The 22966-nt window shown below is 40.4% G+C and overlaps 1 protein-coding gene across 6 annotated transcripts in view; it reads left to right on the forward strand.

The window, feature by feature from the left end:
* dhrs12 (dehydrogenase/reductase (SDR family) member 12) overlaps positions 1-22966 on the forward strand; it is a 47468-nt gene that overhangs the window by 11510 nt on the left and 12992 nt on the right. For 4 of the 6 annotated variants that reach the window (XM_060937227.1, XM_060937222.1, XM_060937225.1 and 1 more), the window contains exons 2-6: positions 13578-13711; positions 15121-15203; positions 17993-18085; positions 18198-18279; positions 20989-21050. In XM_060937227.1, the coding sequence (XP_060793210.1) occupies positions 13578-13711; positions 15121-15203; positions 17993-18085; positions 18198-18279; positions 20989-21050 (454 nt within the window). The remainder of the gene's footprint in view (positions 1-13577; positions 13712-15120; positions 15204-17992; positions 18086-18197; positions 18280-20988; positions 21051-22966) is intronic. The other 2 variants (XM_060937224.1, XM_060937226.1) reach the window with 2 other exon arrangements.

Raw genomic sequence — 22966 nt, forward strand, 5'->3', positions numbered from 1 at the left:
TGTGCCCTGTTAAATTGATATTTTTGAGCAATTAAAAGCCCTGAATGTCTACTCTTGGTTTCAGTCCTGAGGTTCTCGTGTGAAGACATCATTTGTGGTTAAAAAGGATGAACCAGCATGTAGACCAGAGAGCTGTCTGTAGGAGAAAAGCAAACCTCTGAGAGAAAGTCAATCAGAGCCATTGCACAAGCATTGGGTGTACTGTAGTCAATACAACAATCTGGAATGTTCTGAAAAAGAAAGAAACCACTGGTGTGCTCACAACCAGATACTGAAAGGGTCAGCCAAGGCAATCAACAGCAAATGATGACAGAAATATAATGAGAGCTGTGAAGAAAAGCCCAAAACAACAGTCAGTGACATCACCAACAACTTGCACAGGGCAGGGGTGAAGGTACTGCAGTCTACTGTTCAAACAAGACTTTGAGAGCAGAAATAGGACGCCATACCACAAGTTGCAAACCACAGCTCTTATAGTTTAGAAACATGCACGAGTTTTTCTTTTTATTTAGCCTTTCAGTTTGTTTAGAAGGTTGTTTGTTCAAGCGTGTCTGTCTAATGTGGAATTTCTGTGTGGAGTTTGCATGTTCTCCTTGGATTTGCGTAGTGACTTAATCATAAACATTTTGAACCCTTATTGTAAATTTATTCATTTTAATAGGCACAAAGGGGTCTTCATAAGGAAGTGTTCATGTCAGAAGTGGGATTTGAAGCCACACTTCTATTCAGAGCCCAGAATTCTCTGTGGGCTTGGAGCAAGGTCTGAGCATGGCACCTTAGACCAATTACTCATCTTCACAGCATTTGTTTGTATGTTTGTTTGTTGTGGAAAAGGAGACTCTTTAATCATAACATTCGAACATGTGATTGACAGGTGTTTCTTGTTGTCCAGGTGTGCCCTGCTAAATTGATTTGTTTAAGCAGTTAAGAGCTCTGAATGTCTACTCTTGGTTTGAGTCCTGAGGTTCGCCTGTGAAGACATAATTTGTTTTTCAAAAGGATAAACCAGCATGTAGACCAGAGAGCTGTCTATAGGAGAAAAGCAAACCTCTGAGAGAGAATTGATCAGAGCCATTGCACAAGCATAGTCTAATCTGGAATGTTCTGAAAAAGAAAGAAACCACTGGTGTGCTAACAACCAGATACTGAAAGGGTCAGCCAAGGAAATCCACAGCAAATGATGACGGAAATATAGTGAGAGCTGTGAAGAAAAACCGAAAACAACAGTCGGTGATCTCACCAACAACCTCCACAGGGCAAGGGTGAAGGTACCGCAATCCACTGTTCAAATAAGACTTTGAGAGCAGAAATTAACGCCATCCCACAAGATATAAACCACTCACCAACAGTAAGAATCAGAAGGCCATATTGGAAATTGCAAAGAAATACAGAGATGAGCCACAAAAGTTCTGGAACCAAGATGAACCTCTATCAGAGTGATGGAAAGGCCAAAGGGTGGAGAAAGAAAGAATCTGTTCATGATTCACATCCTGAGGAGGAAACTGAAGGGAGGAACCCCCCCAAACGCATAACTACTGAAAGAAGCTGTGCTTCAAGAGTGGAAAGGCATCACAGAAGAACATTGCAACAGTTTGGTGATGTCAGTCATCACGGTTGTGGTCTTGATGCAAGGGATATGCAACCAAATATTAAGCGTTATTTAGTTTATTAATGGCTTTTATGTAAGGCTTTTGATTTCAAACCCAAATATCATCAGTCTTTAGCCAAAAAAAAAAAAGAAAATGGGCTTGCCATTCCAAAACTTTTGTTTTACAGGACTATATACTGTACATGAGGGTACAGTGTTGAATGTAGTATTTCAGATTGTATCTTTCAGATAAATACTGATAAATTAACACATTTAAGACAGTTGTTAACATGTTAGGTGTCTATGAAACTTTTTTTTTTTTTTTTTTTTTAAATCTTGCACACCTGATATTGGGCAAAGTGTAATGTGGCCCATTACATTAAATGAAATTGAGTAAAGAGAGTATGAAAGCATGGCTCCTTCCCCTGTGTAGTATACTGTTGGATAAGACAGTCCATAAGGGAACTCTGAATTACATTCTGGGATAGATTTACTTCAAGTCAGGGGTTTAAATGAAATCTGCAAAAATCTGTATCTCTTTACTGTTCCAAAAATTTGTGCTCTCAACAGCTTTATGTTGTTTTATATTTGTTTTGTTGGTTTGCTGTTAAATGAGGACCTTACAACTGTACCACTGGAAAAGTACAGGGCTGCAGGGAAAGAAGTGATTTTTTCATTTGCAATTTATAACAACAGATACAGTGCCTTGCAAAAGTATTCATACCCCTTGAACTTTTTCATATTTTTCCACCTTACAACCACGAACTTAAAAGTTTTTTATTGAGATTTTATGTGATAGACCAACACAGAGTAGCACATAATTGTGAAGTGAAACGAAAATGATAAATGGTCTTCAAAATTTTAAACAAATAAAAATCTGAAAAATGTGGTGTGCATTAGTATTCAGCCCCCTGTCCTCTGATACCTCTAAATACAATCCAGTGCAATCAATTGCCTTCAGAAGTCATCTAATTAGTTAAGAGTCCTACTGTGTGTAATTTACTCTCAGCATAAATACACTTGTTCTGTGAAGGCCTCAATGGTTTGTTAGAGAACACTGAAGAACAAACAGCATCATGAAGACCAAAGAACTCACCAGACAGGTCAGGGATAAAGTTCTGGAGAAGTTTAAAGCAGGGTTAGGTTATAAAAAAATATCCCAAGCTCTGAACATCTCAAGAAGCACTGTTCAATCCATCATTCAAAAATGGAAAAAGTACGGCACAACTGCAAACCTACCAAGACATGGCCGTCCACCTAAACTGACAGAGCGAGCAAGGAGAGCACTGGTCAGAGAAGCAGCCAAGAGGCCCATGATCACTCTGGAGGAGCTGCAGAAATCCACAGCTCAGGTGGGAGAATCTGTGCACAGGACAACTATAGGTCATACACTCCACAAATCTGGCCTTTTTGGAAGAGTGGCAAGAAGAAAGCCATTGTTGAAAGACAGGCATAAAAAGCCATGTAGGGGACACAGCAAACATGTGGAAGAAGGTGCTTTGGTCAGATGAGACCAAAGTTGAACTTTTTGGCCTAAATGCAAAGCGCTATGTGTGGCGGAAAACTAACACTGCTCATCACCCTGCACACACCATCCCCACTGTGAAACATGGTGGTGGCAGCATCATGCTATGGGGATGCTTTTCTTTAGCAGGGACAGGGAAGCTGGTCAGAGTTGATGGGAAGATGGATGGAGCTAAATACAGGGCAATCCTGGAAGAAAACCTGTTGGAGGCTGCAAAAGACTTGAGACTGGGAAGGAGATTCACCTTCCAGCAAGACAATGACCCTAAACATACAGCCAGAGCTACAATGGAATGGTTTAGATCAAAGAATATTCATGTGTTAGAATGGCCCAGTCAAAGTCCAGACCTAAATCCCATTGAGCATCTGTGGCAAGACTTGAAAACTGCTGTTCACAGACGCTCTCCATCCAATCTGGCTGAGCTTGAGCCATTTTGCAAAGAAGAATGGGCAAAAATTTCAGTGTCTAGATGTGCAAAGCTGGTAGAGACATACCACAAAAGACTTGCAGCTGTAATTGCAGCAAAAGGTGGCTCTACAAAGTATTGACGCAGGGGGGCTGAATACTAATGCACATCACATTTTTCAGATTTTTATTTGTTTAAAAGTTTGAAGACCATTTATCATTTTCGTGTCACTTCACAATTATGTGCTGGTCTATCACATAATATCTCAATAAAAAACTTTTAAGTTCGTGGTTGTAAGGTGGAAAAATGTGAAAAAGTTCAAGGGGTATGAATACTTTTGCAAGGCACTGTAACAATTTGGGTGGCATGGTGGTATAGTGGTTAGCGCTGTCGCCTCACAGCAAGAAGGTCCGGGTTCGAGCGCTGTGGCTGGTGAGGGCCTTTCTGTGCGGAGTTTGCATGTTCTCCCCGTTGGTTTCCTCCAGGTGCTCCGGTTTCCCCCACAGTCCGAAGACATGCAGGTTAGGTTAACTGGTGACTCTAAATTGACCGTAGGTGTGAATGGTTGTCTGTGTCTGTGTCAGCCCTGTGATGACCTGGCGACTTGTCCAGGGTGTACCCCGCGTTTCGCCTGTAGTCAGCTGGGATAGGCTCCAGCTTGCCTGCGACCCTGTAGAACAAGATAAAGCAGCTAGAGATGATGAGATGAGATGAGAACAATTTGCAGAACATAATTTTTCACCTGCTGAACTCGTGTGGCTGGGATGAACCAGTGTTCTGATAAATGGTCCTACATCTGCGAAGCGTCCTACGGTAGGAGGGGATGTCAGACATGTCTGTCAAGCAGTCCTACATTGCAGGAAATCCTACAGTGTGATTCAACTTTAACTTTTAGTCATAGTTCGTGGTTTTTCCCTCTGCAAAGAACATGCTTCTACTGTACATTGATACAACGTCCACCAACCCTGTCAGAATTCATATGAATGTAGGACGTCCTGACAATTCAAACGACTCCGTCAGAATATTCTTTTACATTCATATGAATCTAGGACGCTCTGACTCTTCAATTGACCCTGTCAGAATATGTAGAATTAATAGTTTTTTTTTGTCACTATTCACAAGTACCATTTGCTCTATTAAAATGAGTGTAGGACGTTATTACAATTCAAATGACGCTACAGGACGTTCTCACAACTCATATGACCCCATCAGAATATGCTTCTACATTAATAAATGAATGTAGGATGTTCTGACAATTCAAAAGACCCCTTCAGAATATGCTTCTACAGTAAGTAAGTTCTGACTATTCAAATGACCATCGGAATATTATATGAATGTAGGGTGTTCTGACATATGCTTCTACATTAAAATAGGAGTGTAGGACGTTCTGACAGTTCAAACGACCTCGTCAGAATATTCTTTTACTTTAATATATGAATGCAGGACTTTCTGACAACTCAATGACCATCAGAATATGCCTTTACATTAACATATGAATGTAGGAAGTTCTGACAATTCAAATGACCCCACCAGAATATACTACACTCACTGTAAAAAAGAATAAGTTAAGCTTACTTGAAAAAAGGTGGAAACTCGTTGCCTCAAATAAATGAAGTAATATAACTTGTTCTCTTTCAAGTTATCTTTACTTTACGTTTAAAAGTAATCTCCACTGAAAATATTTGTTATCCTTACTTGGAACTTGAATGTTGAGGTTGCTTAAAACCAACTAGTAATGTTTACGTCATACCAGCTAGTAAAGGTTACTTGGAGCAAAGTTGTGTTTACTGGTGTTAAATGGGTTTCTCTTACTTTCAGCTGTGCAATAGGTACCTAATTCCTGATTGTAAGGTTTACTTGCAGAATCTGCACCTTACTTATAGTTTGTAAGTATCAGCAACTTGAACAATTAATATCTCACTTACACAATGTAATGTAATTGTTATGTTATTTTTATTGCAAAACATAAAACGGCATAACAACATATTGGAGCATCAATACAGTTTTCATTCAGTCAATAACTTTTTTAAAAGCTTACTTTCATTTAACACATCCAACCCAGAGAAGCATAACATTCCACTTAAAGTGCTGATGACACGAACATGACTCTATGCAATTTCTTAAATAAACTATACAACATGGCAAACATGTTAGATTTCTGTTATAATTACGTGAAAAGAAGCTGTTGTTACGCGAATATCCAACTTTTAATTGCACAGCGCAAGAAAACTGGGTCCGTGGCTCGCGGCCATGTTGTGACGTCAGCGGAAGAACACGCTGCGGTTCACTGGCTGTTCTACTCTGGTTCTACTCAATGGAAATGGCGCATGAAAACGCCGGTGAACTCTCTAGTGCTAGCTCTTCCTCTTCTGGGAGTCTAGAATTGTGTTGATCTCTTCCGAATAGAATCTATGATAGCCTACCCTCTTTACCCTTTGCCTCTCGTTGCTAGGCGGCAGTTACATGAAAGCTGCAAGCTTTCACAAGCAAATACATGACTGATATCACGCCGACTTTATGATTACATTTATAATTATCATGTAGAATCTATAGCTCTACGTACCTTTATCTTATGTCATTTCACAACACATGTTCTGACAGGAGGACTGTCTTTGGATCCGGCATAGCTACTAGTAGACCCCCTCCGGAATACTGGCAGTGTTGCCAGATTGGGAGGTTTCCCGCCCAGTTGGGTGGTTTCAAGTGCATTTTGGTGGGTTTTGAACATATTTTGGGCTGGAAAACTTCAGCAGTATCTGTTGCCAGATACTGCTGACGTTTTCCAGCCCAAAATATGTTCAAAACCCACCAAAATGCACTTGAAACCGCCCAACTGGGCAGGAAACCTCCCAATCTGGCAACACTGTGTAGGCACTGCTGATGGTAGTAACACACGTTTGTGATGAACTGAACACCCAAGAGATTCCTTTAAGCTGGGAAGGGTGTCAAAACAATCCAAATCGAAGTGTTCAGAGCACAGGACGGATGTTGGTGAGGGCTCCCACTTGTCACGAGTGCGCCTGACTTGCTTCACCCACTTCGCATGCAGCTCGGGATCTCTGGGAAACTTGAGTAAACTTACCCCATCCTTGTGGGTTTTGGAGCAAAAGCCGGCCACACAATGCGAAGGCATAATAACTATATATATAATAATGTATAATAATGTCTAATAAAAATACTAATAATGATAAACTGAACACTTGTCGCATCAACAACAAACTGGTAAGTTAGGAGGAAGGTTCTTTCACTGATGTCATATAGCTCCTCCTCCTCTTTCGTCTCCTGGGTGCTGCAGCCCCGTCAGATTTACCCAAATAGCCGCGTTTATCATCATAACTTGTAAAATAGGCGCCTTCGTGAATTAATATATGGATCATCGGGAATTACTTTTTGTTATAAAACATCGCCAAATATGTCAAAAACGTGTCATCAGCACTTTAAAGTGTCAGTCCACCATTTCTGGAATTAAACTAATTTTCTCCACCTCCACTCGAGTTAAATAACTGAGTTTTGCCATTCTCCTTGTCTGGCGGTGCAACAGCACACAGAAAACAAACTTCCACAACTAATTTTGAATGATTTCATTTTATTGGAACACTTCAAGATGGCCAACTATTTGTTTTGAACAGGTTTACGGATTTGCACCAAATCTTACAAAACTGATTACAAAAACTGATTACATTTTGGATGTCTCAAATGGCACACACGCACACACCGCACCAGGCACACACACACACAGAGCGATATTTCAGGGAGATATTTCAGATGTATTGCAAGACACACGCAATGGTTAGAAATCAGCATTATATTAGATTAAGTAGTAAAGATTGAATGCACGCCGTTAATCTGCACCGTTCATAGCACAGCTGATGTAGGACAAAAATCTGTTCAAATTCCAAGAAATGACGTTTTGTGCTCTGCGCATGCGCAGTGGGGCTTTGTAGGACGCATTGACGTGTAGGACAGTTTATCAGAACACCGGCATCCCATCCAGTGTGCATTCCTGTTTCGTGCCATGTGGTCCTGGGATAGAAAATCATATTAGTGAACAGGTGGGAAAAAGAAGCTGTTTTCTTTCTTGTGCCAGTATGGCTCAGTGGTCTCAGGAGCCAAGTCTGTAGTTCTGATTGTCCCCCTGGTGTAAGGATGACTCTGGTTTCAATTGGAGTTGTAGGGTTCAAGTCTCACTTCTGACATCAATGCTTCTTTTCTTATTAAATCTTAATCATAAAGTCAACACAAGGGTTTTAAATGACATCCAACACTGGAAAAGTCCAAGTGGTGTGAATGCTTATATTTATACAGGGTTCTGACTCGATCAAAATATTAGTGTAGTGGCACCAGTCATAATGGCCGGGGGTTCAGGGGCCACCTTAGGCCCCCAAAAGCTCACTGGTTCTACATGCTCGGAGATGCATTCTAGTGCATTTCCTGGCACTTGCAGGTCTCCCTGAAAGTCACTCTTTTTTGCGAATATTAATGAGGTTTTTTTTAAATTATTTTTTTTGGGGGGGGGTCCAAAAGTTGCTCTGATTGTTTGTTTGTTTGTTTTTGATTGAAGACTTATTACAATTAATATTCAACTATATTGGTGGCATATTTATGGAATAAGAATAAAACCACCAGTTGATGTTCACCAAGTGTCAGCTTTATTTTCAGCTTCAGCCACAATACATGACTATCCAGATCTAAGTTGGGTATCGGCACGGATTACGTGCATGGTGCATAAGCACCTCTTAACATGGATGGCACTTGACCGTGAACACAGCATAAGGAACTAGGAGGTAAACCGGACTAGCATGCTCAGTGACGATCTCCACACAGAACTACTCGGGCAGCTATGCACTGGGCACTTACGTGGACAGGGAGTGGAGTATGTCCGAATGTCAAACATTCACATGGTGGCGTACCATCGCCGCCGTGAGGGGATAACAAGAGAAAATCTAATCGAAAGATGACATTTTCAAGATTGACAAGTCTTCTTCATTTGCAACCGTATGACAAAAACAGTGTGACGTATGCACCTGCCGCCATGTTTGGATGATATACAAATCCAGAATGCGAGGACGTACATAAGTAGTATATTTTATGAACATATTTTGATATTCTAATTATTCTTGTTTTTATATTATTAATCCAACAAACCTTTACATTTCAAACAATAAAGGTCTTTGACAAAATAGAGTACAAACACAATCTAAAAGCATGCAGTAAAAACATCACTAAGCAACTAGTACTATTTTATGCTAATTCTATTTTCTTTTTATAGACAAAGTAAAATCACTCTAATCAAAAGGAACAATCGATGGAAATTACACAAGGCACAGCATACTTTGGCAATCTTATTAAATTAAATCAGCTTCCAATATTTTTTTTTTCTCAAGTTCCACCAATTCACAGGTCATATCTCTATTGCACTGCTCCATTTGAGATATTTGTAACCCAGTAAGTTCTGTCTGGCAACCACTTTCAGTGTGCATCTCTGCTGGGAGGGTTTCAGGCACAATTTCATTTGACTGGTACATCTGTAAAATAAAAAGTGCATAAGTAAAACAAAGTTACTGGGTTACTGGAATGACATTGCTAATATCTCACCTGGGGAAGTTGAACCACGTTTTTTTCTCCTTGTGTATCTAAACTCGCTAAGGTTTGCGCTGCTTCTAATCTGGCTTTCTTGGCAGTTCTTTCATTTATCCTAGTGCTTCTTGATTCTGTGAGAGGAGTTTTTTATCTTGGTCTTATCGTGTCCTGATTTGAGTGTTGGTGCCCAAGCTGAATTTGTTTTATCACGTAGGTTTGCCGGTGAATAGCAGAGTGTTCGTGCTGAACACGGGCGATTGCTCTAAGACAACGAGGGAGGCTCAGCCTCCTCTAAAAATGACGAACATCGTGTAGGATGAATTGCACTAGGCTTATGTTATAGCCGACCTTATAACATTGCTATTTCAGATCCAGAATCATAGAAATATATGTGCTCAACCCACTACAGTGCGAAATCATTCCGTTATAACTTTCCCCAGTTTGCCTAATGTGTGCGTGAGTTTTTCCCCCTCGTGACAGCGCGATGCAGCCCAGCCTCAGTGGACTTCAATGGCATTGGGAACTATGCGTTTTCAATATCAAAATGCAAGACGATTATTGGACAAATACTGCGAAAACGCCCGCCCACGGAGTCTCACGGACTCCCAGCCTCAGTGGACTTCAGTGGCATTTGGGAGCTATGCGCTTTTCAATCTCAAAATGCAAGACGGTTTTGGGACAAATACTGCGAAAATGCCCGCCCACAGACTCCGAGCCTCACAGTGGGAGGGACATGACAAAGCTTTCCGCGAGGAGACTGGTGATTGGTGAAAGCGGCCGGATATTTTCTTTGATTGACCGCTTGTTTCAAATATAGACAGGCAGCGGTGAATTTCAGTTCCGTCCCATGCGGATTCGCAAGTGCTGTGGTGCATTGCAAGAGATCGGCTTACATTTCGATTTCATTCATTACATACGGTTTCTACCAGCTTTTTTAGTTTGTATATATTTTCATTGTAAATAAAGTGTAAATATAGTGTTGTCAAGTTTGCTATCTTAGTTCCAGAAATTTCGTTTATTTGAGTGACTGAACTTGAACTTGAGGGGGCTAGTCAGCTAGCAAGAAAGCTGCGCACGGATGCCAAGCATTGCTGATTTAATTTTGGTGAAGCCATTTGCCAGTCTTCCTTTCGAGGAAAAAATTAAAATTAAAGAGCAGGGTAGACCAACGCCTCAAATTGACTTGGTGAAAAAGGTCGGGAATAATACTCGTTCCTTTCAGCTCTCCTGGTACGAGAAAGTGAATTGGCTAACAGCAAGTGACCCACATCAACAACAGTAAATAGGCTACTTTAGTAATATGTCATGGATGGACCAAAAATATAGAATCTATTTAAAATGTTTATGCTGAGTATATTATATTGGAATATATATTTTTTTCTGGATATGAATTAAACACAGCTACAATTTGGAAACATTTTTAAACAAAAACACAGCCGAGAACATTTCACACTACAGATCTGGATTAAAAGTGAAGGGTTATCAAAATTGTCAATAAAACATTTCTCAGTCAAAATAAGTAAAATATAGGGAAAGTGTCATTGAATGAAATGTGTGGCACCCAGCTCTATGTTTGGCTCCCCAAGGTCAGTGCTTGTGCCTATTCCAGAACACTCTGCTGTTACTGCTGAGGTTCCTGACAAAGAGCTGCTTTCAATAATGATCAATTTTTAAACAACATGCCACAATTTTAAAATATAAAATGTTAAAATATACCCCCCCAACACCACCATCATGTATATTGGACAGTAGGCTAATGGGCCAAAAGAACCTGTTATTTCACAGTTTGTGACCTTGCCAACAATCAGCCAGATCAGAGGTAAGAGTGTGGCCAAAATTGATGTGTTTTTTCTTTTTTCTTTTAAAATCTGGAAATATCATAACCGACCAGCCTCCCCTGTTTGAAAGACTACCAGCCGCCACTGGTGCTGAAGCTCAAATGTTCAATTTAATCAGAAGAAACATAGCTTAAATTAGTAATGAACTTTTACCAGATATAAAGTGGTCACCACACACAGGTGTGATTAGCTTTTTCCTCAGTTACAGTGCCTTGCAAAAGTATTCATCCCCCTTGGTGTTTGTCCTATTTTGTCGCATTACAAGCTGGAATTAAAATGGATTTTTGGGAGGTTAGCACCATTTGATTTACACAACATGCCTAACACACACACACACACACACACACACACACACACACACACACACACACATACATATATATATATATATATATATATATATATATATATATATATATATATATATATATATATATATATATAAAATTGTGACACAAACAATAATTAAGATGAAAAAACAGAAATCTGGAGTGTGCATAAGTATTCCCACCCCCCAAAAGAAGTCAATAGTTTATAGAGCCACCTTTTGTTAAAATTGCAGCTGCAAGTCTCTTGGGGTATGTCTCTATTAGCTTAGCATATCTAGCCACTGGGATTTTTGCCCATTCCTCAAGGCTAAACTGCTCCAACTCCTTCAAGTTAGATGGGTTGTGTTAGTGTACAGCAATCTTCAAGTTATGCCACAGATTCTCAATTGGATTGAGGTCTGGGCTTTGACAAGGCCATTCCAAGACATTGAAATGTTTCCCTTTTAAACTACTCCACTGTAGCTTTAGCAGTATGTTTAGGGTCATTGTCCTGCCAGACCGTGAACCTTCGTCCCAGTCTCAAACCTCTGGTTGACTCAAAACAGGTTTTCCTCCAGAATTGTCCTGTATTTAGTGCCATCCATCTTTCCTTCAGTCCTGACCAGCTTTCCAGTCCCTGCAGATGAAAAATATCCCCACAACATGATGCTGCTGCCACCATGCTTCATTGCAGGGATGGTGTTCTCAGGGTGTTGGGTTTGCGCCACACATGGCATTTCCCATGATGGCCAAAAAGTTCAATTTTTGTCTCATTTGATCAGAGAATCTTCTTCCATGTGTTTGGGGAGTCTGCCACATGCTGTTGGGCAAACTCCAAACGTGATTTTTTAAGCAATGACTTTTTTCTGGCCATTCTTTCATAAAGTCCCACTCTGTGGAGTGTATGGCTTAGTGATCCTATGGACAGATACTCCCATCTCCACTGTGCATCTTTGCAGCTCCTTCAGTGTTATCGTTGGTGTCTTTGTTGCTTCTCTGATTAATGCCCTCCTTGCCCGGTCTGTGAGTCTTGGTGGGTGGCCTTCTCTTGTCAGGTTTGTAGTGGTGCCATATTCTTTCCATTTTGCTATAATGGATTTAATGGTGCTCCCTGGGATCTTTTCCAAGTTTGGGATATTTTTTATTACCCAACACTGATCTATACTTCTCCACAACTTTGTCTCTGGCCTGTTTGGAGTGCTCCTTGGTTTTCGTGTTGCTTGTTTAGTCGTGTTGCAGAGTCAGGGTCCTTCCAGAACAGGTTGATTTATGCAGACATCATGTGACAGATCATATGACACTTTGATTGCACACAGGTGGATCTTTTATCAACTAATTGTGACTTATGAAGTGAATTGGTTGGACCAGCTCTTATTTAGAGGTTTCATATGAAAGGGGGTGAATACTTATGCACACTTCAGATTTCTGTTTTTTTCATCTTAATTATTGTTTGTGTCACAATAAAGCAACCAGTGGCACCTTTAAAATGGTAGGCATGTTGTGTAAATCAAATGGTGCTAACCCTCCAAAAATCAATTTTAATTCCAGCTTGTAACATGACAAAACAGGACAAATACCAAGGGGGATGAATATTTTTGCAAGGCACTGTAAGTCCTTATGATGTATGTCTTTGAAGCACAGTGCATGGTGTTCTCTGTTTTGTTGCTGTTTGTAGTTATTTTGGGAATTCTGAAGCACCGTTTTTCTTTGCCACGACTAACATTCTTTCCACAATTATATCCTACACACAAAGTAGGCATTGTCTTTCTTCAAAGGCAATGAAATCAAAAGAAAATCATGAAGTGTTGCAGCAGCTCACACGTGAAGCGCTGCTTCCTGATTGTTGTTTATCATCCAACATGGTGGACTTGCAGGTTGGGACGTCAAGCGTGACGTCACTTGCACATGAACAATTAGTGTAGTGGCAACTTTTACAGGCATGTCAGCAATATTGTGGGTGTAGCGGTAAGGAAACACTGCGCATCGGCCCGATATGCTGAAAAGGCCTAGTTAAAACCCTCTTATATGCACGGTACTGTGTTAAGCATAGTTGTAAATTAACACACAAACATAAATTACCACATTTAAGGAAAGTTGTTCATGTGTTCTTGGTCTACTAAACAGATTTTTCAGGAGACCAGTTGATTCTCAGCTGGACAGGATTAGATCTAGAAGTCATTGTTTCATACCAAGTCGGATCTCTATTGGGAATAAAAAGCAGCACATGAGGCCATTAATTCTTATCCTATGTACTTCATTTATCTGCCAGGGAATTTTGCAGATGTGGGTGGAAACAGTGATGTTAAAGTTACCTTCATGTCTTTTGTACCAGGAGTGGCTATGAAGCAGCAGCAAAACATTTCGTAGCTTCTGATCTGGATGTGGACGTAAGCGGCAGGTCTTTTATTATCACTGGTGCCAACAGCGGGATAGGGAAAGCGACCGCTCTGGAAATAGCTAAACGAGGTAAAACTGACTTTCTTACATTCTCACTGCTGAGTTGGTTAGCTGGTTAAAATATCAGATAATTTGTGTTGCAGTTTTACATTATAATGGACCATTTAATAACACCCAACCCAGTGATGACATGAATTTAACCAATTCAACGAAAACATTCAATCAAAAAATAAAATCCCCTAATGATTGTTCTTTCTTCAAAAAATAGTTTTCAGAATGAATTTATGCCGTAAACTCTTACTCATTGGGCCTCGTTTATCCATCTTTTACTAAAGGTTACTCATTCTGTGGTGATGTAGTGGTTAGCACTGTCGCCTCACAGCAAGAAGGTTCTGGGTTCAAGCCCAGTGGCTGACAGGGGCCTTTCTGTGTGGAGTTTGCATGTTCTCCCTGTATCTGTGTGGGTTTCCCCTAAAGGCATACAGGTTAGGCTAATTGGAGGCTCTAAATTGACTGTAGGTGTGAATGGTTGCTTGTCTCTATGTGTTAGCCCTGTGATGACCTGGCAACTTGTCTAGGGTGTACCCTGCCTCTTGCCCATAATCAGCTGGGAGAGGCTCCAGCTTGCCTGTGACCCTGCACAGGATATTTGGTTACGGATGATGGGTGGATGTTCATTCTGTTTGCGTAAACCACACCCAACTAAAAATGTCTAGTTTGCGAGTCACTAGACAACACCAGTCACCTATAAGTTACTGAGTGCGTGCATGGCGCAGCTGATTTGCAGTTAGTGACACCTATGAGACTTCAAGTGCACAGATATTTGAGAGCACACACAACAGTTTGTACACAGAATGGTGCAAAAAACAAAACAAAACCCAGCCTGTGAGTGGAGGGTCTGCAGGCTGAAACACCCCTGTTTAATGAGAGACAACAGAGGAGAATGACCAGACTTCCTGTCAGCTCAGACCAATCTACAGTAACTCACATAAACACTCTTTACAACTGTGGTGAGCAGAAAAGCATCTCAGAACACAGTCCAGTGGGGTGAGTCTGTGTCCATGACTGACAGGAGAGGAACCTGGTGTGGTCTTCTGCGACTGTAGCTCATCCATCTCAAAGTTTGATGTTTTGTGCATGCTGAGATGCTTTTCTGCTCACCACGTTTGTAAAGAGGGATTCTATCCTTTCCAGCAGCGCATACCAATCTGGCCATTTTCCTCTGAGGTAACTGTCTGATCATGCACCAGGACAGTGACACCATGACAACCCTACTGATGAACAGAGATGGCACACAAACACATGAAGTTTTAGTTTTATTAGATGTATAAAGTCTGATGAATAAAGCCTGTGTCTCAGATTATCCCCTCATTCTGCACTAACTTGTAGTTTGTCCCAGTGTAGAACTTATCCTGGATATACTGTATGAGGTATGATGTTTGGTACAATGTATTTACGTGTGTTATTAATCTATTAAGGTGGTACAGTGCACCTGGTGTGTCGGAATAAAGATCGCGCCGATGAGGCGAGGACACACATTGTGGAGCAGAGCAAAAACGAGGTAACAAGACTTTTTTTATTCTTAAAACCATTGTCTTTCTTATCATAACGAAAGTACGGTGTCCATCCTGATATAACCCCGATTCCAAAAAAGTTGGGACAAAGTACAAATTGTAAATAAAAACGGAATGCAATAATTTACAAATCTCAAAAACTGATATTGTATTCACAATAGAACATAGACAACATATCAAATGTCGAAAGTGAGACATTTTGAAATTTCATGCCAAATATTGGCTCATTTGAAATTTCATGACAGCAACACATCTCAAAAAAGTTGGGACAGGGCAATAAGAGGCTGGAAAAGTTAAAGGTACAAAAAAAGGGACAGCTGGAGGACCAAATTGCAACTCATTAGGTCAATTGGCAATAGGTCATTAACATGACTGGGTATAAAAAGAGCATCTTGGAGTGGCAGCGGCTCTCAGAAGTAAAGATGGGAAGAGGATCACCAATCCCCCTAATTCTGCGCTGACAAATAGTGGAGCAATATCAGAAAGGAGTTCGACAGTGTAAAATTGCAAAGAGTTTTTGAACATATCATCTACAGTGCATAATATCATCAAAAGATTCAGAGAATCTGGAAGAATCTCTGTGCATAAGGGTCAAGGCCGGAAAACCATACTGGGTGCCCGTGATCTTCGGGCCCTTAGACGGCACTGCATCACATACAGGCATGCTTCTGTATTGGAAATCACAAAATGGGCTCAGGAATATTTCCAGAGAACATTATCTGTGAACACAATTCACCGTGCCATCCGCCGTTGCCAGCTAAAACTCTATAGTTCAAAGAAGAAGCCGTATCTAAACATGATCCAGAAGCGCAGACGTCTTCTCTGGGCCAAGGCTCATTTAAAATGGACTGTGGCAAAGTGGAAAACTGTTCTGTGGTCAGACGAATCAAAATTTGAAGTTCTTTATGGAAATCAGGGACGCCGTGTCATTCAGACTAAAGAGGAGAAGGACGACCCGAGTTGTTATCAGCGCTCAGTTCAGAAGCCTGCATCTCTGATGGTATGGGGTTGCATTAGTGCGTGTAGCATGGGCAGCTTGCACATCTGGAAAGACACCATCAATGCTGAAAGGTATATCCAGGTTCTAGAGCAACATATGCTCCCATCCAGACGACGTCTCTTTCAGGGAAGACCTTGCATTTTCCAACATGACCAGTGTTGGGCACGTTACTTTCAAAAAGTAATTATAGTTACTAGTTACTTTCCCCAAAAAGTAACTGAGTTAGTAACGGAGTTACTTTGTCATAAAAGTAACTAATTACCAGGGAAAGTAATTATTCCGTTACATTTTGTTCCCCCTCAAAAAAATCAAATTCAATTAGTGTAATCATAATAAAAGTGAATGTTAAATGTGTTTAATGACTGAAATGGACACTTAACAGAACCAATTAGTAACGTTATCTACACTATATTAATATTTTTGTGGGACAATGTGAGATAAGACATCTATCAAATGTAATATATTTTTGTAGTTATTAAAATTGTTACTAATTACTGGCCACTGACGAGGACAAACGCTTTGTTCCTCGACATAATGTGCATTGCACGTAAACACTTTTGCCTTTTATTTCAAGTAATGAAAAGTCCTGGCTGTATTTCCAGTGTGAAAGCGCAGTGCTGGGCTGACCGCTCGCCATCGCTGGGTCTTCCGATTGAAAGAGCGCGCAGTAGTGCAGTAGGCGTGGCCTACCTACGTATGTTGTCCAAATTTACTCTGATTGGCTTACTGTGCCGTTGTCTCGTGTCTCCCCGCCCCACACGAAAGCAGAGTAAAGAAAGGCTGAACGAGCAGCGTGCCAGATGAGAACAGCTTTAATAAAGTAACGCATAGTATTTTATTGTAAGTAACGGGAACGGCGTTATAACGATGTAAAAAGTAATTAGTTAGATTACTCGTTACTAAAAAAAGTTATGCCGTTAGTAACGCCGTTATTCCCATCACTGAACATGACAATGCCAAACCACATACTGCATCAATTACAGCATCATGGCTGCGTAGAAGAAGGGTCCGGGTACTGAACTGGCCAGCCTGCAGTCCAGATCTTTCACCCATAGAAAACATTTGGCGCATCATAAAACGGAAGATACGACAAAAAAGACCTAAGACAGTTGAGCAACTAGAATCCTACATTAGACAAGAATGGGTTAACATTCCTATCCCTAAACTTGAGCAACTTGTCTCCTCAGTCCCCAGACGTTTACAGACTGTTGTAAAGAGAAAAGGGGATGTCTCACAGTGGTAAACATGGCCTTGTCCCAACTTTTTTGAGCTGTGTTGTTGTCATGAAATTTAAAATCACCTAATTTTTCTCTTTAAATGATACATTTTCTCAGTTTAAACATTTGATATGTCCTCTATGTTCTATTCTGAATAAAATATGGAATTTTGAAACTTCCACATCATTGCATTCCGTTTTTATTTACAATTTGCACTTTATCCCAACTTTTTTGGAATCGGGGTTGTATTTAGTAATATGATAAAAACATTCCATGGTAGCTAGAAAAGCTCGACTGTGGCTGGTAAAGACTGAAATAATCTAGTACAGTGGACTATCCTGACATGTTGCTCTGTATATGTGATTTTGGACGTATCCCAGAGAGACTTTACCACATCTTTTCTTTCTGAACACACTGAGCTTTACATTACAGGAACGGTGTTTATTTTCCTTTCTTGGTTCCAAATAAGAATTTGTATAAATACAACAGGAAGGAAACCAGAATTTCTTGAAAAAGTGGCCCTATTATTAAACCTGTTTCTACTGATTTTTTTTTCCAGAATGTACATGTGCACATTGCAGACATGTCGAACCCCAGAGGATTGTGGGAGTTTGCCGACTCGTTCTCTCAGAACCACAGCGTGCACGTGCTGGTGAGTGTATTCATGAGGTTTCTGTGCGTGTTGCAGAGATCATGCTATAATATACTAAAGATGGTCCATAAATGACAGCGTATAGTTAATATAGTTTATTATTCATGGACAGATCAACAATGCTGGGTGTATGGTGAATCAGCGAGAGGTGACCGAGGATGGCTTGGAGAAAAACTTTGCCACCAACACACTTGGTAAGAAAAAAGGTTTACAGGTTAATTAGTAATAATTCTGATATTTAATCAGTAACAGTGCTGTGTCTGGAGTAGAAATATACAGTACATGGTATGACACTGAAATCTTCTTCCCTGCTTTTTCATGTACAACCATCATATTCCTTATATTATAAACAAAGTGACTACTGTCGAACAAACACAACACTCATAGATCCATGTATTGTGCAGTCGAGACATTAAAGTGTATAGTATTATGCAAAAGTTTCATATATTTTATAAACCAGGGGTGGGCAATTATTTTTTCCATGGGGCCACATGAGAAACAGAAAATTTTGTGGAGGGCCGGACCAAAAGGCTGAACTAAATTCTGCATAATATTAATTGTATTTCTTTATATAAAGCAGTAAATAACATTGTTTTTACAAGCTGCTAAGACTGGTAAGAGTATGGAAAAAATGAGGTTGCCTTACAAAAAATTTAATTTATTCAATCAAATTTCCCAAAACAATGGTTAACAAAATGTGAACGTTTGTACTTTTTTTTTTTTCAGTCACATTCACCCCAAAACACAATCACAATATTGTCTTTCTACTCCAAATATCAAGCAAGATGCATCATATTATAATAATAATTCCCACATTTGTAGTCTAATCACCTCATTTGGTGTTTTTCAGTTTTTTATTTGTTCAGTGAGAGAAATCTAGTCTCTGTTGGTCTTTAACGAGTGCATCAAAGTCAGGTTGAATGTCTGAGGTGGAGATGCGAAGCACAGCTGACATGATCATCGGTGAGAGAGGATCTATACCTGGATTTGTTAAACTTCATCACTGAAAATGTCTCATCTCATCTCATTATCTCTAGCCGCTTTATCCTTCTACAGGGTCGCAGGCAAGCTGGAGCCTATCCCAGCTGACTACGGGCGAAAGGCGGGGTACACCCTGGACAAGTCGCCAGGTCATCACAGGGCTGACACAGAGACACAGACAACCATTCACACTCACATTCACACCTACGGTCAATTTAGAGTCACCAGTTAACCTAACCTGCATGTCTTTGGGGGAAACCGGAGCACCCGGAGGAAACCCACGCGGACACGGGGAGAACATGCAAACTCCGCACAGAAAGGCCCTTGCCGGCCCCAGGGCTCGAACCCAGGACCTTCTTACTGTGAGGCGACAGCGCTAACCACTACACCACCATGCCGCCGTCACTGAAAATGTTTGTTCACATAAACATACTTAGCAGTCCATGTTTTGTTGAAAGCCCTGCATTCAGCATCTACCTTTCTTCTTTTTGTGGAAGAAAATTTTGGGGGCTAAAGTCTTCTTGTGACCTGTTCGCAACAACGTTGATTCGGTGTAGGTATCAGATCTACAGATCGGCTCGGGCTCCGGTGCCTGCTGGTGACGTCACACTATGTGATTGGCTGGACCGTTTGAAGGATGACGTACAAGTTTGTGGTTGGTCTGGACAAATTACGGAAGTAGTTATCGCGGGATTAGGTTTCGGGGGATTTCATGTCATGTTCGTGTCGCGTGCATTGCGTTTTTGTTGAACACAACTTCAAAATAAAAGCAATGCACATTCAGTTCATGCATGGGGTAAAATTAGAAAATACGTTTATTTTGTAATTTCTAATTAACCTTACGCGGGCCGGTCAGAATGAACCAAAGGGCCGGATGCGGGCCGTAAAATGCCCAGGTCTGTTATAAACAGTTTTGGCTGATTAGATCCACTGCGTTGGTGGATCTTAGGCACGCCCTCCTTTTGAAACTTTTGAGTTGAAACATGCGAGGAAAAATAAAGCACACGCTCAAGTGAAAGAGCAACATGTCACTGTTATCCTACAAATCATGAAACTAGAGCACGATTGAATTTGAATACAACAGCGAGGTGAAATGTGTCTGTGGTCTCCTCCATTAAACATCATTCTTATTCTCCTCTGGATGCAGTTTTTAGGAGATGAGTGAGCGGTCTCCAGTTGGGTGCTGCTGGGGGTCCAGTCCCACTTGTTTTAAGTGTAATCTCTGAACTAGTTGTTGATTTACTGTTTTTTGGGTATGGTGATGTACTTTTACAAAGCCTGCTATGAGAGTATGGCTGGCTGCGAAATATCTCCATTAGTGCTGCTGGTTCAGTGGTATTTCAGGTAGTTGCCGCACATTCGAGGTTGTTGTTCTATGCTTTTTTTTTTTTTTTTGGTGGGAGGATTTTCTCCCATTTTCTCCCCAGTTGGGTCACCTGCCACTTCCCCACTCACCAGCCAGTTCTCCACATCATACAACAGCTACCACCTACAGAAGGTGAAGACCATTACAAGCTTCCTCTGAGACACATGGAGGAGGAAAACACTATCTACCCTCTTCAACATACATGAGCTCACAGACACCCGGAGTTGGCTCGTGTCTCTGATTGACAGTGAACAGAGAATAGGGTAGCGTCAGCATAGCCAAGCGGTTATTTGTATTGAATAGGCCCCTCCCACTTAGAGAGCACAGCCAGTTTTGCTCCCTTTGCTCCTGGTTGTGGGATCATCAGGTTTTGAACTCATGACCTCCCGATGACAGGATCACAACTTTTCTGTTGCCTGGCCTCAGTCTGAACCAGTCCTGAAAGTCAACAGTGTAGTTAGCATGACCGCTAGCTAGCAATAGGTTATAAATAAACAGTACAAAATTGAAATGGCTTCTATGTGGACTTCTTTTTAAAATAATGCGCTTGTCACAGGAACCTTCATCCTGACCACAGCGCTGATTCCTGTACTGAAAAAGTCCCAGGACCCAAGAGTGGTGAGTGTGTTTCAGAATTTCAACTCCCAAATTAACAAAAGCAAATTGATTTCTACACTTGAAATCTAAAGTCTAAATGTTACAGAATGTAATGATTTTAATTGCTGTGTTAAAGAAGTTATAGAGTGTATAAAAGAATAATAATTTGACTTTCATTAAAGCGAGATGGTCTTTTGATTTCATAAAATTGGTGAAATTTAGTTCCCTCTGAAATGTGGTCATTGTGATATATGTTTATTTCTGTAATATCTAAAAAAAACAACATGATGCCATTCTGTGGCTGGGAAGTTATTTAATTTGAGGGGATTTCCTAACAAATAATGTGCATGAAATTGGCTGCTTCGCGCAGTCAAGCAGACAGAGGAAGTTTCCTTCTTTTTCTTCTTCTTTTGGGTTTTACGGCAGCTGGCATCCAGTGTTGCATTACTGCCGTTTACATGTTTACCTTGACCATGCACTGACCGTTACATCATTCTGTTGCTAAACGAACAACTGTTCACACCGAGGTGCTCACAGACCGCCGATATTTTTGGTCCTGCATTTCCTTTCCTTCGCAACATAACGTCTTTTCTTCTCGTTTTCTGTTACTGTAGTCGGTCTTTCACGTTCCATTCGCACACTCACATCCTCCATTTTTCTCTCTTGTTTCAAATTTGTATCCCACAATGCCTTGTGCAAATGGGATACAATGACGCATGACGTAGCATCTTGAATTGGGTCATGATGAAGCAGGAAAAAATAGCGGAGAATTTAGGGCCACATGACCCTAAATTCATTAATTGTTCTATAATAATAATAATAATAATAATAAAATTGGAAGTCTGTGATTCGAGTTCAGTAGCTTTCGATCCACTAAACAAAAATAATTGGGTGTCAGGGAAAATTCTTTTTATGACCTAAACTTGAAAAATCTGAAAGGCAGTCTACCTTTAATTTTGAGACCATTTAAATTTAATTTAACTTATTCAATTACACACTCATTTACAATAGCTATTTAAAATGTTATTAGTCTTTTAACACAATACTGTTCATGACGCGTTTCACAAGCATGCAATATTTTTTGGTACATAATTATCCATTTATATGCAATTCAGCCATTTAAATAATGCATTTAAAGGAGATATGCAGAATCTTTATTTTTAAATTTCTTTGTGGATAGTATTTCCACCCTTGACTCTTGTATGCTGCATAAATGGGAATTAAAAATATATTTTTGAGAGTTAAAATCAACCGCAAAGTTGGCATTCGAGCTGCCCCGCTGAGCCAGCCAGCCCGGAGTGTGTGACGTCACAGCGGTAACCGGTTTTAAGGCCGAGGCCTTTGACAGCTATAGACCAAAGTCATATAAATAAAAACTCATGGTGAAAGTAAGAAATACCGTTACTGACTTGCTCAACTAAGACGGATTTGACTTCATTGATTGTGGGTTGACTCTCATTAAAACAGGATAGGTGTTATAACTTATGCAACATACATGTACACGCATGCATTTTCACTGATAAAACGTAAAAGGCTAATTAAATAATCAGATGAACTGAGACAATCACATTCTGAAGCAAATTAAATAATCTCATACCGCTAACTTAAACACACAATACAACTTACATGCATTAATCTAAATGCAGGTAAACATGTTTTATATCCAAATGAGAGTCGCAGCTTACCTGTCTGTGTTCTTGCTTCTTGAAGGCCGACCTTGTGGCCGATTCTTTTTGAAACAATCTGACTTTCAGTTGTTTGTTCAGTTCTCCATTTATTCGCTTCTTCCACGTAAGGGCGAGATGGCAGCAATATCCAGTAAAGAAATCAGACGGCTGCTCCACTCATTCTCCATTTTCTCCATACTGAGTACTCCGCCATTACTGCTCAACTCACGTAATTACTAAAACCCAGGACAGAATGGAATGTCACCGGTT

This window comes from Neoarius graeffei, chromosome 13 (genome assembly GCF_027579695.1).
Source record: "Neoarius graeffei isolate fNeoGra1 chromosome 13, fNeoGra1.pri, whole genome shotgun sequence".
NCBI classification, from domain to species: domain Eukaryota; kingdom Metazoa; phylum Chordata; class Actinopteri; order Siluriformes; family Ariidae; genus Neoarius; species Neoarius graeffei.